This window comes from Uloborus diversus, chromosome 6 (genome assembly GCF_026930045.1).
Source record: "Uloborus diversus isolate 005 chromosome 6, Udiv.v.3.1, whole genome shotgun sequence".
Lineage (NCBI taxonomy): Eukaryota > Metazoa > Arthropoda > Arachnida > Araneae > Uloboridae > Uloborus > Uloborus diversus.
Window position 1 is genome coordinate 151259060 of NC_072736.1, and position 16088 is coordinate 151275147.

Genomic DNA, 16088 nt, shown 5'->3' on the forward strand with positions numbered 1-16088 from the left:
AACAATGACGACAGATATTAAAATACTTTTAAGAAATTAAAATGCGAAAGATGGATTTTAAAAGCGTAACCTTGAAACACGAAATAAAATAAGTTTAAGAAATTAAATGCAAAATAAGGAAAGAAACGATGGATTCAAAAAGTGTAACCGTGGAAACACGAAAATAAAACGGCTGACAACCTGAATTCAAAATGACATTTTTCGAACTTGATTTAAAAACACTTGTAACTTTTTTCCTTTGAAGATCTGGGACAATTCCTTCACTTTTTATTGATAGATTTAATGAAGAAAGTAATACCTAAATTTTAGCAAAGTCTAAAAAAATTCGAGCTAAAAATGCAAATTACTTCCGCCTAAAAAATAGTATAAAGACATATATGCATAATTTATAGCCTATGTCACTCAGTAAGAAAGCACCTTTCATATAGCAAAGAGATTTTTCAAATAGGTGCAGTGGTTCCGGAGATTACCTCAAACATATAAACACACAAAAATCCACCCTCTCGTTTTATAATATTAGTATAGATATGTGTGTGTAACAAACTTAATTAAGAAGATGAAAAAATTCAGCTTACAGTAAAATCTCACATTTTGCCAAAAAAAAAAAAAAAAACGCAAAATTGACAAGGCATTCGATTTAATAATTTGCAAAAATAACATCATACTTAAAATTAATGGTCCAATTCTAAATTGACTAATTGTTTTCAATAATAAAAGTTTCATGCATATTTCTGTTAGAAAAAAGAAATAACATAAATATTTAAAGATATATGCAATCCATAGAAGCATTTTTTTAAAAATGTTTTCATAAAAAACATGGCTATTAAACACGTTTTTAATTAACACTAGAATTACGGGAGGTGTCATTTTGACCCCTTTGAGAAAAAAGAAATGCCAATGCATTTCATTGCGATATATTTTTGTTTTGTAAGCTATATTTTTTATTTTTTGCCAACTAAGCAACGAACAAAAAATAATATAAAAGGGTGTCTACATAACATAAAACCTGCCTGTCATGTGGTTTGTAATGCTGCAATTATACTTTCTAAAGGAAAGAGAACAGTGAAAAGATATTAGGCATAGATGAATGATTGTAGGTTCTGCTAGATGATTTGTTTTTTGTTCATTTTTGATAAAAAAGTTTGTTTTATTTACATGACTTTTTAATTTTGAAAAAGCACATTATTGTTATGTAAAAGAGGGCTAAGGCAAGACGAAATTGTAAAAATGCTGCAAGAACTAGACGCTCTAGATCAAATGAGAAGGAAATACTCCCTGAAATTTCCTCATGTGCCTCTGGCCAGTATACTATATATCTTCCACAATATTTTGGACTCAGCAGCTATAAATGCCTAAATTTTGTTCAGGACAGGTACAAAAAAAAAAAAAAAAAGTATCAGAGGAAGGAATTTTTAATTACGTTTAGCAGAAGGAGAACTCAGAAAGGAATGTATACCAAGTAATAAACAAACTTGTTCTAGCTGTAAGTAAATTCATATAAGTGCAAGATTCAGTGGAGTAAAAGAAAAGAAAAGAAAGAAATGTCAAACAAAGGAATGTAAGGGTAAAAAAAATAGCTTTGTACCACTGTAAGATATCTGTATGTCGATTTTGTACATAGAAATTTATAATTATAAGCTTGTGCGAAAATTGCTGCACAAATGAAAAACCTTGTAAATACAATTACTTGTTATTTTCAATTGTAGTAAAAAAATAAATAAATAAATAAAATACCATTAATCTACTTAAATATTTGGGTTCAAAACTGTTTTCTGCAAAATTTGATAAATTATTCACTTAATTTATTGTAGATTTCTAAAATGTTCTTAATGAAACCAAAACAACGCTAAATATTTCAATCTCATTTTTTAAAAAATATTTTTTAAATATTTTATTATATGTATTTAAAACTTCTCTATCCTCAAAACAAATAGTAATTATTTCAATTAGTTTATTTTAACTTCATTAAAAAAAATATATGACATTTTGTAGGAAACTACGCCGATTTCTTTAGCGGGGGTTAAATGACCCCCGCCGTATTTCTATGTATTCAAAAACTGCCGTAATTCTAGTGTTAAAAGTCGATTTTTGCAGATTTTTTTTCCAGCTGCTGTAAAATACCCAGATATTTTACATCTCTAATTGAGCGAAAACATGATTACAATGAAAAGAAAAAAGTTAAATAAAGATAATGAATTAAACAGACAATAAACTAGACTAATATTCATAAATCCTCTTCTAAAAAATATTTTTTATAAAACTAGATTTTTTCATATTTAATACTACTACTAATAGAAGTGGGTAAAATGTTTACTTACTTCAGGCGTGTCAAATATTTGCTTTAAATGAAGGATATTTGTTATGTGCCATGTGTACTTAGAAAATACACCCAAAGGCAAACTGTCTTTTCTTGTGAAAGCAACAACAGAATTCGGAAGACGTTTTTTCTTCGAGCCTGCTGATATCCTCTGCTGAAGTACCTCAAAAAACACTTGTGGGGCTTGAAATATTAATGGATCAGGATTGCCTTAAAAATGTGGAAAAATTAAATTACTATTAGTATTACGCTATTCAAATTTCACAGCATATCATATCAAGAACAAAGGAAAAGTGCGTTAGGTGAGTCATCTTGAAATGTAAAAGAACCCCGTTATACCATGGGGTTGGTGGAAATCAGGGTTTGAAAATATCATAATATTTTCGAAAATATCCGATATTTTGATATATATCGGATATTTTGATATATATCCAATATTTTCAATTAGCACAAACTAAAGTCTTCAAAATAGTAAATGCATCTTTAAATCACTCTTTAATTTCTTATTTTATAATTACAATATGTAAACTTAAAAATAAGGTTTCTTCCATTATTTATATCTAATATTTCAGTTTACATTTCTATCAATTTTAATGGAGTTAATTTAACATTAGCTGTTGTACTCATTTTTCTTCTGTTAGCTATTTTTAGTTACATGATTCATAAATAAATAATATGAATTAGGCGATGCACATTCATAAGACATTTTCTTTTCTTTCTGAGCAATGTTTAAAATTTAACTAGGCACTTTTAATACAAATTAAAATATGTTACATTACTAATAATTTTATGAATATAAAACAAAAGTAAAAAAGGAATATTATTTTACTTTGTTATATCAATGATATATTATACACTACAAAATACATTTAATATCTTTTTGGTTATTTTTAATTATAAATAAACAAAATTATTATGATTAACATACTTTTTATATTGAAAATATCATAGTTGAAAAAAGAAATATCGAAAATAACAAAATATCATGATATTTTCAAAATAAATATTGGATATATATCATGATATATATCATGATATGTAACGACTAATATATATCGGCGAAACCTGGTGGAAATGCTTTATTTCCCGTTTTTATAACCAGGGTTGTCAGGATTTTGACAGTATATACCATGGTTTCAACTGCCACATCAAAAACCTCCTTGTCAAAAATTTCAAAAACCTCATGTTTGTGAAGCAAAATTTATTTGATAGTAATAAATGATAGCTCCTTCTAAGAGTGCTGAAAATAAAGCAGTGCATTAAGTGATTAAGATAACTTAATCTTGAAATAAATTAATGTAATGAGCTTCCTTAACACCCATTATATACAATCAGTAAATATAAGACATAGGTAAAATGCAGATAAAGTCAATGCTGTTGTTTACAGGGATGGTAGCATCAAGAATAAAAGGTTTAGAGCTATGTAGCAACATAACTGAAAAGCAGATATGGGTCATTCTTCAAAAAGTATAACTTTTCAGTCACACACCTTTTACAGAATAAAACCTTTAAGGCACAATTCACTTAACAATGTTTTTTAATTTCATGAAAAATACTTGACCCTGCCAGCAATTTTTTAATAATAATTTTTATTTTAATATATTTTTGGTTCACAACATGTGAATTCTCACTTACGTGGCATGTCACACACCTGGTGTGACTGTTTATGTTGCTTAATAACTTGTTCAATTAAAAGTAACTATATATATATATATATATATATATAGAGTGAGACCTCGATATAAGGTCACCTCCCATATAAGGTCACTTTTCTTAAGTCCCGGCTCACTGAATAGGAATTCTATGTTATGTCTTATCGGATATATAGTCAGGTCAAAATACATTATTCGCTTATAAGGTCACTTTTGTCTTAGTTCTTTAAATGATTTTAGTGCTTAATTGATTCACTTCCAAGAATTTTCCGCGATATACAATCCTTAAAAAGTGAAATGTCTTATTTTTATTAACGTAGTATGCAGTGCACCGAATGCAGTAGAAGGTGACTGCTACAACAGTGACACTAAAATATGAAGCAATAAAGAGGGCACTCAGAGTGTAAATATTGCACTTTTTATCAGTCGTGAGAAGCCGTGGAAAATTTTCAGAAAACAATTAGAAACCATTGGGCTTAAACTAAACAAAAAACCAATTTGTCCAGTGTTAATGATAGTTTTAAGTGAGGTAAGTTGCACATCAGTTCTCTGCAACTTTACTCTAAATAAAAGTTCTAAAAAAATATTTTAAAATTTCTTAATGATTCCAAAAGTTTTAATTGGTTCAAATCTACTAAACTATTTTAACCTAATTTCTGATATTTTTGAACGTATTAATTTTAAAAAAGAATTAATGAATGTAAATGTTTATTTATCAATAAATATTACATGAATCGGTTATAAGGTCACCCCGCTTATAAGGTAAGTTTCGGGAAGTCCTGAGGGGTGACCTTATATCGAGGTCCGACTGTATACATTTATTTATTTATTCTTTCACAAGTATCTCAAATACTCACTTTTTAAGTACGTTGATTTTTTTTAAAATATTGGGTTTTAGTTCGTTTTAGCAGGATAAGGAACTACATCACACAAAATGCCATTGCTCATTAACAGATAGCAGTAATTACATTACATTTCTCATGAAACAAGGGAGCCCCCTTGTTTATTTCCAGCCATAAAGAAGTTGTGAGATTTTTGTTGAAAATCAAGAAGATTCTCATCTCTGTGAATTTGAATTTCTGGGATGTAACTTAATGTAAAAAAAAAGTGTACAGTTTTCATATGCTAAACTTGTGCAGATTATGGCAATGAAGAAAAAAAAAATTCCCTGAAAAATGTATCCATTAGGCCTATATTTATGAGAAATTCCCCACCTTCGTGAATCTCACCTCCATAACAAATCTTATAAGTGTCATTGTTTTTGAGGTGAGAATAACTGATTTAAGGGAAATACATCAATATTAGGCATTATACCAAAATTATAAATTGCCAGTATATTCTCAAATTTACTAATTTGGTAATGCTATACCGTTTTTTACCACAAATTTGAACTAAAAGCATAACTAAAATTTAAGTCGTACTTTAATTAGTGTGAATCTAATATTAAGCTCTCTTAATCATTAAAATAGTTCATTTTTTGCACAATTAACCAAATTACTACTTTAATATTAAATTGGCCTCTATTTTCAAACACTAAAAGTTTTTCTTTCTTTTTTATTTCCGTGAACAATTTTTCTGTTATTTTTATTTATGAGTAAAATAATTGGAATTTAGTTGGGCCATTGTTTATGCTGATTTCTAGTGGGTGTCAATGTAAAAAAAAAAAAAAAAAAAAAAAAAAAAAAAAACAAGCTGATGTGTGCATCACAAGACTTCCTTTTACACCAATTTAAAGTTATTATTTAGTTATTTCCCCATTATTGGCAATTTTAATGTGATTCAATAGTTAACTCTCTAAATATCAACAACAATGGCCAAATAAAACCAGATTTAAAAAAAAAAAAAATCGCTTGGCGACCACAAACTTGGCGATATATTGCCAAGTGTTTGCATAATTATATCATCACTTGAGTTTGCATTGAAATTTAAATTAATTTCCCCCCAAAAGACCCCCTTTGGAACATCCAAATGCAACCAAAAAAGGGAGGTGCACAACTAGGCCCCACTAGTAGTCTACGTGAAACAATCAAATTGTCCAATACTATGTGTGCAAACATCAGATCAAGTACGTGAAATACACCGCCAGCTCAGTCATTTCCAGCCGACTGCAGTTTCGTGCTTATTATCACTCATCAGCCCGGCATAGGAAAGTGACTGAGCTGGAGATGGAAAACCTCTTAAGGAAGCCAAGAGTGCCAAACAAACTGGTAGCTAATATAGAATTAGCAATGACCAGACGAGTGACCGAAGCAATGGTTCGGTTCAACTCGAATTTTGAAGGCAAGGCAGGTATATCAGATCAAGTAGTATATGTATTCAGTTATTAACTTGGTGTAAATATTGAGTTTGTTTATTGTACCTGCGTTTTAAGAACCTTGCTCTTTTCATGGCTATTTTTTTTTCCAGCAAAATGTATGTCACTGTTATAGCTTTTATGAAAAATGCAAACTTTTCTATTCATAAATCTATATATATAAAAGAAAGTCGTGTTAGTTACACCACTTATAACTCAAGAACGGCAGAACAGATTCGGCTGAAAATTGGTAGGGAGGTAGCTTAGAGCCAGGAGATGGACATAGGATACTTTTTATCCCGTTCTACAGCGTTCCCGTGTGACTTGACATGAAACGTCAGTCACTATAAAACGTGGTATAACAAAAAAGAATCAGACTTGGAATAACAAAACGCAAATGACAGCTATGTAATTGACGTAAAATGACAGCTATGTATTGACGTATGGATGACAATTTGATATTTGTAAGAAATCAATATTAAAACTATTTCTATTAAATAAATAATTAACAAGTGGATTGAAGTGAAGTGAAGTTTAATTAATAATGCCGCGACCAAGACGATCGAATCTTTCCCGACAAAGCCGTAATGCAAGAAGAATACAAAATACTGCAAATGAAAGGACTGAAGAAGAACAAGAAATTGCACGTGAACAGCGCCGCGATAGTATGGCTCGACTTCGTGCTTCTCAATCACGAGAGCAAAGTGAAGCAGCCCGTGAAACAGCTCGGTTGGCAATGCAGAATCGTCGAGCGAACAACAGAAGGCAACAAATAGATAATTTGCGACGCAGAACAAGATATTTAGCTGATTTGAATCGAGCAGCGTTTCGATACGATTGCAGCAATGATTACAGCTTGCATCCTAGCGTTTGCATTGGGCAAATGGACGTTGTTTGCGAGTATTGTGGTGCATTAAAGTTTTCCGGAGAAACGCCTGGATTATGCTGCCTTAATGGTAAAGTGAAATTGCCAGTGTTGACTCCGCCACATGAGCCATTGTATTCATTGCTTTGTGGCGAAACACAAGAATCACGCCACTTTCTTGCAAATACTCGAAAATACAATAGTTGTTTCCAAATGACGTCATTTGGGGCAGACATTATCGAAGAAGGAGGATTTAATCCGACATTTAAGGTATTTATTTTTGTACTTACATAGAATGTAGTTAAAGAATAACTTACTTTATCTATTGGTATGTATTATATTTGCTAATACTGAACTCGACTCTCCCACAGAAAAAGTGTTTATAACCCAGTTAATACTGTCTGGTTTTTATTTTGTAGATACAAGGACAGATTCACCATCGAATTGGATCATTACTACCTTTCGAAGATACACAGAATAAATTTTTACAAATATATTTCATGGGCAACGTGGAAGAACAACTTGATCGACGCCTAGGGATCAATGCAGGAATGAAGCGAGCAATTATTCAAGACTTGCAGTGTCTGCTTCATGAACATCATGCGTTGGTCAGGTTGTTTAAGAGTGCTTTAGAGCAAATGCCAAATGATGACTATAAAGTTGTCATCAAAGCAGATAAACGACCATCTGGAACACACGAACGCACATTTAATGCTCCAACAGCAGACGAAGTTGCCATCCTGATTGTTGGTGAACAATTGGAAAAACGCGATATTGTGCTTACACGTCGCGATACTGGGCAACTGCAACAAATATCTGAAACTCATCGATCATATGACGCATTGCAATACCCACTGATGTTTTGGCAAGGAGAAGATGGATATTATTTTAATATTAAAATGATAAATCCATTGAATGGTAAAGTATCAGTATCTTAATAATGGTTAATGTCTGTATTATTTGTCTTTGAAATGGTTAATTATCAAATTTTGAATTTCAGGTGAAGAAACTACAAAGAAAGTTAGCTCAATGAATTATTATGCATATCGTTTGATGATTCGTCAAAATGCTGACAACTATTTGCTGCGGTTTCGTCGATTGTTTCAGCAGTATTGCGTTGACATGTATGTAAAAATAGAAACGGAACGTTTAACATTTATTAGGTTGAACCAAGCCAAACTGCGTTCTGAGGAGTACGTCCATTTACGTGATGCAGTTAGTACTGAAGGAAATGCAGCTAATATTGGTCGATTAACTATTCTGCCGGCGACGTACATTGGTAGCCCACGTCATATGCATGAATATGCACAAGATGCAATGTCATATGTTCGTCATTACGGCCGGCCAGATCTCTTTATTACTTTTACCTGTAATCCAAAATGGATAGAAATTACTCAATTGCTGCTTCCCGGACAAACATCAAATGATAGATCACAGCACGTATATTCAGGCAAAAAATTCGGTCCCTGATGAACTTTATTGTTAAACAACGCGTCTTTGGAGATACTCGATGCTGGATGTATTCAATCGAATGGCAAAAGCGAGGCCTGCCGCACGCACACATTCTTATTTGGTTAGTGGAAAAAATTCAGCCTGACCAAATAGATGATATCATATGTGCCGAGATTCCTGATCATGAAGTCGATCCAGACCTACATGATGTTGTTACTACTAATATGATTCATGGACCGTGTGGTACCATCAATCCCCAATCACCTTGCATGGTCGATGGAAAGTGCTCTAAACGATATCCACGGAAATTAACGGCGGAGACTGTCACTGGCAACGATGGGTATCCGCTGTATCGGCGTCGATCACCAGATGACAACGGTCGAACTGTCACAACGAAAGTGAAATGAATGGATTTCGTTGTCGACAACAGTTGGATTGTTCCATATTCGCCACTTATTTCTAAAACGTTCAAGACACATTGCAACGTTGAATACTGCAATTCAGTTAAGTCAATAAAATATATTTGCAAATATGTCACGAAAGGCAGTGATATGGCGGTTTTTGGATTGCAATCCTCAAATACCAACGATGAAATTTCACGCTATCAAGTTGGTCGTTATGTGAACTGTAATGAAGCGATTTGGCGTATATTCGCATTTCCAATTCACGAACGTCATCCTACTGTTATACATTTGGCGGTGCATCTGGAGAATGGTCAACGAGTATATTTCACGGCTTCGAATGCTACGCAACGTGCTGAAACACCTCCAGCAACTACATTGACCAGTTTTTTTGCAATCTGCCAAAGCGAACTTTGCTTTACTCGGAGATGCCACGTTATTATACTTGGAATGCTTCATCCAAGAATTTTCAAAGACGGAAGCAAGGTGATGCGGTTCCTGGGTATCCAGATGTGCGTTCTACTGATGCTCTTGGTCGTATGTATACAGTTCATCCAAAGAATGATGAATGTTTCTATTTGCGGTTGTTGCTGGTAAATGTGCGTGGGCCAACTTCATTTGAGACACTACGAACTGTTAATGGTGTAATATTCCCAACATATCGTGCTGCATGTGAAGAATTGAACTTATTAGAAAACGATACCCATTGGGATACGACCATCGCTGAAGCCATTATCTCTGCATCTCCAAGTCAGATACGCACATTATTCGCTATCATAATTTCGACATGTTTTCCATCAAACCCATGTAACCTGTGGCACAAATACAAGGATAGTATGTCAGAAGATATTTTACATCAAAGTCGTGTCAGTTCCAGAAATCACGATATTGAGATGAATGAGGAGATACATAATCGTGCTTTACTCTTGATCGAAGATATGTGTTACCTCATGTGCGGTAATTTATTAATCAGGTTAGGAATGCCAGCGCCAAATCGTGAAATGAATGACGCATTTAATCGAGAATTGGAACGGGAACGTAAATATGATCACCAGGAATTAGATTTAGTAGTTCAAAGGAATGTACACCTGTTGAATTACCAACAAAAGGAAGTTTATGATACTTTAATGAAGACAATCGCTGATGAAAATGGTGGTTTATATTTCCTAGATGCCCCTGGTGGAACTGGCAAGACATTCCTTATGTCATTAGTTTTAGCAACTGTTCGGGCGAGATCCAACATAGCGGTTGCAGTTGCTTCTTCTGGAATAGCAGCCACATTGTTAGAAGGATGCCGTACGGCTCATTCAGCATTCAAATTACCGTTAAATCTTCAAACTATTGAAGAACCAACGTGTAATATTGCAAAACACTCAGCAATGGCCAAAGTTTTAGCGGCATCGAAAATCATCATCTGTAATGAATGCACAATGGCGCATAAACATGCATTAGAAGCACTTAACCGAACATTAAAAGATTTACGCAATGACTCGAGATGTTTTGGAGGAGCAATGATTTTACTGTCTGGCGATTTCCGCCAAATACTGCCAGTAATTCCAAGATCTACGGCTGCCGATGAAATAAACGCTTGCCTCAAATCGTCAAATCTATGGCGCTATGTGAAGAAACTGCAGCTGACAACAAACATGAGAGTTACATTGCTTAATGATACATCTGCTGAAGATTTCCCGGAGCAATTGCTGACTATCGGTAATGGTCAAGTACCTGAATGAATCGAGCGGATTAATATCATTTCCAAATAATTTCTGTAATTTTGTCTCATCAAAAGACGAACTTATCAACAATGTATTTCCAAATATTATTTCTAACTACAAAAATAATGAATGGTTGAGTGAGCGAGCAATTTTAGCGGCTAAGAATAAAGATGTAGATGACCTGAACTACATAATTCAAAATAAGATCATTGGAACAATGCATTCATTCAAATCTATTGACTGCGTCACAAATGAAGATGAAGCCACCAACTATCCAATTGAATTTTTAAACTCTTTGGACGTGCCTGGCTTACCACCGCACAATTTACGCCTAAAGGTTGGCTCCGTAGTAATCATGCTTCGAAACATAAACCAACCAAAACTGTGCAACGGTACGCGTTTGGTGGTTAGTAAATTGATGAACAATGTAATTTACGCTACGATAATGATAGGAAAATTCAAAGGTGAGGAAGTTCTCATTCCGAGGATCCCGATGATCCCAACCGATATGCCGTTTGAATTTAAAAGACTTCAATTTCCGATACGTCTTGCATTTGCCATGACCATCAACAAATCACAAGGCCAATCCTTAAAAGTTTGTGGTTTAAATCTAGAACATTCATGTTTTTCACATGGTCAATTATACGTGGCATGTTCACGGGTCGGAAGACCATCTGCGTTGTTTGTTTTTGCGCCTGATAATAAAACAAAAAATGTCGTGTATCACAAGGTACTTAAGTGAAGAGCAACCTATGTACTAAAATACAGAAATAATAATGAATGATTAATGTAGTTATTTAATTTTTTTTTTTTTGTATTTTTTCCAAAAAAAAAAAAAAAAAACACACAATCTGCTTATTTATTGCCATTAAGGCGGAACAAAGTTCGCCGGGTCAGCTAGTTTTAAATAAGTATAAAAATATTACTATTTTGATTTAATATTGTAATTTATCTGTTACCTTTTTTGTTTAATTTGATGACTAAAAAATGTCTACGTGCAATCTTTCCACTTTAATTGCATAATTTGTTGACCGTTTCATAGTTCTATTCTTAATTTTTTTTTTTTTTTGAATGATTAAACAACGTAATTTAACTTTTTTTAACTATGTTTAGTGTACCTAAATCCATACATTATTACAACATTACTGAAATCTTAGTTATATGCTCAATTAAAAAAAAAACAAATCAATTGGTTATTAAACAGTCTCTTTGTTTTTCTTCCTTCTTTTTTTGGCTATTGCTCTTTCTCTTTCATCATACAGCAGTCAAAAAAGGAGAAGCGTAACTACACCCCATACAGATTGTACGTAGTACGATGCAAAAGTTCGGGGACAAGCTGTATAAAATCTTACCCAGAATAGTTCACATTACCGAAGCACATCCACCTTCAAAAGGTCCCCTTAAGGGACCCCCCTTAAGGGTACTTCTGCCAGTGTTCATATAACTTTTGGAAACACTCCTGGAAGCCATTTTTCGCTACCTTCTATGATGCAGCTCCATCTTCTCCTGACGGAAAAAAGCGGCGTCTATGCAAATGTTTTTTTGCTGGGAACAGGTAAAAGTCACACGGAGCTAAGTCCGACGAAACGTTATGTTATTTGTTTGTCATATCAGAGAATTGACCAATCGAACCGTGCATCCTCAACATGAAAGTCGCCTTCTTCCCCACGATGAAGTTAAAGCAGCAGCGCAAGAGGCCTTACAGGAATTTGCGAAAAATGTCTTCCAGGAGTGTTTCTAAAAGCTATACGAACGTTGGCAGAAGTGCATAATCGTTCAAGGTGACTATTTTGTAGATAGATATATGCTTTGGTAATGTGAACTATTCAGGGTAAGGTTTTATACAACTTGACCTCGAAATTTTAGATCATACTACGTACGTATGAGTTTTCAATTTACTATTTCATAACGTTTTTGAGTGACGCAAGTTTACGCGCATGAAGACATCACAAGAGAACTTGCGATAATTAACTGAGGAGGCGTTCAAAATGGATATTTGGTTATCTATATGTTCTTAGGTACATATGTATGTACAGATGTGCCGAAAAAACTTGTGAAGTATAAATTTGGTGATAGTAAAATAGAAATTTAGGTCAAAATCTGACTTTTTTTTTGTGATTACAATTCTTTATTCGTAGAAAGGAAGTAAAGTGAAATGAATCAATGATCCTTTAAATCCCTGACAATTTTATCAATTTATTTCTGTTTGATTTTTTTTTTGCCATCGGCAATCGGCCATTTGGAGGAAAACAATCGGCCATCGGCCATCTTTGAACAATCGGCCAACAATCGGCATCGGCCCATTGGCCAAAAAATGCCATCGGTCGAGCCCTAGAGCCTAAATTTTTTCGCGAATACAATACTTCCTTTTTTGTAAAAGAAAGTAAAAAGAAAACAAAAGGTTTTGAAATTGAAAAATATTTTCGTTCAAAAGTTACACTTTCAGGCAGAAGAACCCATATGAATCAAGAAAAAACTGAGAAGATGCCCTTCTTTCCTTTTACTCACTAAAACAGATTAGGACATTTAGTTGAAGCAATTTAGTTTATTTGAATACGTGGATTATTAACTGAAAATTTAGTTTAGTCAACAACTTTGGAATACGGCATGATGGAATCACTAAATGTTTTTGAATGTCTAAGTATTCAGCGTGTGAATTAATAACTTTTCTTCTTACTAGCTTTCTAGGTAAATATCCTTTTTTAAAAAATTTTGTATTAGTTCAAGTCAAGAAGGCCCACATTCAACATTAAAAAAAGAAAGAAAAGAAAACTACAAAATATTTTGCATATGGTTTAAATATTAATCTAAAATTTGAAACCTATCATTTTACCTTGATTTTCAGAAACAATTTTTTTTAAGCTCTGCGAATGACTAACATTAAAATAAAAACTTTAGCATGATAAATGACAAATATTGCTAGCTTACATGTTTCTTCGGTAATCACTTGTTCAAGTTTTGACGATTTAAACCAGTATTATACACTTGTCATGTCAAAAACTACTTTTGACGTCCTCAAGAACCCAATTATGGATATAATATTTGAATAAAGAAACTTAATTTTACCAAATGTAAAATTCAGACAGTAATACAATATAGTAAGTACAGTACTAATAGACCATTAATTAAATATTCAGTCAAGCTTTACTAAAATCACGTGATCATTGTGACTACTCTAGCATTTCCATTTCGGCATTATACCATGGCATGATATAACAGCGCTTTAATGTAATTGCAAAAAAAAAAAAAAAGATGCTGTTTTTAAGTAACTAAACTAAAAGTTATGTTTCAAATGATAAAACTTAAAGTTTTTGCCCGAAAATAAATTTTTCTCAGTTGCTTTGTTTATATACAAACACAACAATATAGTTCTTGCTCTAACTTCTGTAACCAAATGTTTAAAGAATTGGTGAGTGCAAAATCTAATCTTTCATAAAGTCTAGTAATTGCATAATGAACTACTATGAGATAGGAAATTCTTAGATATTGCAGAAAAAAATAATTTTAAAAGTTTTTTTCTGAAAGAGCATGCTTAAATTAAAAACATAGGATCTGACCATTTTTTAAATAATTTGTTTATGTTTAATATTTTTAAAAATTACTTAAATCGGTGCACTTTCATTGTTTACGCTTCTCAGGGCCGGATTTGGAAGTCTGAAGGCCCCGGGGCAACGAAGGAGTGGAGGCCCCTAATCAGGGTTCGAAAAGATCACCATATTTTCGAAAATATCCGATAATTTGATATATATCCAAATATTTTGATATATATGTATATATCCGATATTTTCAATCTGTGAAAGTTAGGATATTTTGTAAAAATTTCATTGTGGGGGCCCCTTTGTTGTGGAGGCCCCAGGGCAACAGCCCCGCCTGCCCTCCCCTAAATCCGGCCCTGACGCTTCTGTTGTGTGACATCACAAATGATGAAATGCCATTCAGTGTTGCTATTCACAGAACAAAATATTTAATTCGCATCTTTACTCACGTGTATTGGCAACGATATAGTTGATAGCAAGGGTAGAGCGCAATATTTAATTCACTTCTTGATTATCATAACGTGGAACCGTGGTAGAAAGATGCGCCAAGTTGCATCATTTGTGACTTCATAAAGACCAAGCCTTGTTTTCAAAATCGACATTTTAAAAAATTGATTAAAAAATAACTGTTGGGAAAATGCAAATATTTTCTGGATCCATGTTATTTTTTTTTACTCATTCTATCAATTTCAGTGATTAAAAGTAGTACTTTTGACTGAAGGAAACAACTCCATTGCAGGAAATATTGACCCCCTATTGATTAAGAAATTCTTGATCATCAGTGGCAGGTTGTTGGGGGAGCTTAGAAGCCGCACATCCTCCCACCCAAAGGGAAAAAACAAACGTATAATTATCTCATTAAATATTTCAAAATTATATGCACAGATAAAATAACTAAGTTTCTAAAAGGATTGCCAACACAAAGCACTTGGTCACTTTTCTTTTACAGCATTCAAAAACTTTATGAAAATAAAAATTTATACAGATAGCAATATAGCAATAATGAATGCCTTTTAATATGCAAAAAGTAATTTCACAGCATTAATGAGTAGACTATAAATGCATTCAGAGAATTGCTAAACAATTAAATAAAATTACCATTAAACTGATAATGCATAGTTTGGTTGATTTTCTCAGTAATACTTGAAAGCCACTGCTCAAAAGTAAAAGATGCGGTTACTTCGTCTAGATCTGAAATACATAAAGAGTAGATCATAAGTATAATATATGTTTTTATGCTGAAAGAGTTTGCAAGGTATGTGCTAACGAAATGCAACATTTTTAGAAAAAACATAAATTTTTCATGGGAAATGTCTAAATTAGTGCTTTGTTAAAGCATAGTTGCAGCCATCTTCACACGTGAAGTTTCAGAAAATTCAAAGTAAAGCAACGCCTAATGAGCTTTATTTTCTCAAATCTTTGTAAATACTAAATAAACACTGGGGAAAATTAATGATAATTTTTAGGAGTGGTTTAAGTTTGAATCGACTCGGATACGAATTGATTAGCATTCACAAGTGGGCGAGGGAAAATGACCAGCATGCAAGCCATCAAATACACAATATAAAATACAAAAAGGTTTAAAAATAATGGTAAGCGTAACAGTATTAATGAAATGCTGTGGAAACACATAGTAAACAAAAACAAGCAAGTTTTAAAGAAGTAGATGCAATCTGGTTTCAAAATACTTAAAAATAGGAACTTACGCATAAAAGAGTAAAATTAGCTAAAACATGTAGCTTTTATGTCTAATTAGTAAAATTAAATACTTATGCATAAAACGACAACAACGTGTATAAAGTACAAATAAACTATTAAAATAGAGTTAAAAACTCATCAAACAGCTGTTTCAGGGCT

The 16088-nt window shown here is 32.9% G+C and overlaps 1 protein-coding gene across 3 annotated transcripts in view; it reads right to left on the reverse strand.

The window, feature by feature from the left end:
• Nucleotides 1-16088, reverse strand: part of LOC129224123 (uncharacterized protein C2orf42 homolog) — a 47127-nt gene that overhangs the window by 2035 nt on the left and 29004 nt on the right. For all 3 annotated transcript variants that reach the window (XM_054858535.1, XM_054858534.1, XM_054858536.1), the window contains 2 exons: nt 15330-15422; nt 2319-2527 (listed from right to left, as the gene is read on the reverse strand). In XM_054858535.1, coding sequence (XP_054714510.1) covers nt 2319-2527; nt 15330-15422 — 302 coding nt within the window. The remainder of the gene's footprint in view (nt 1-2318; nt 2528-15329; nt 15423-16088) is intronic.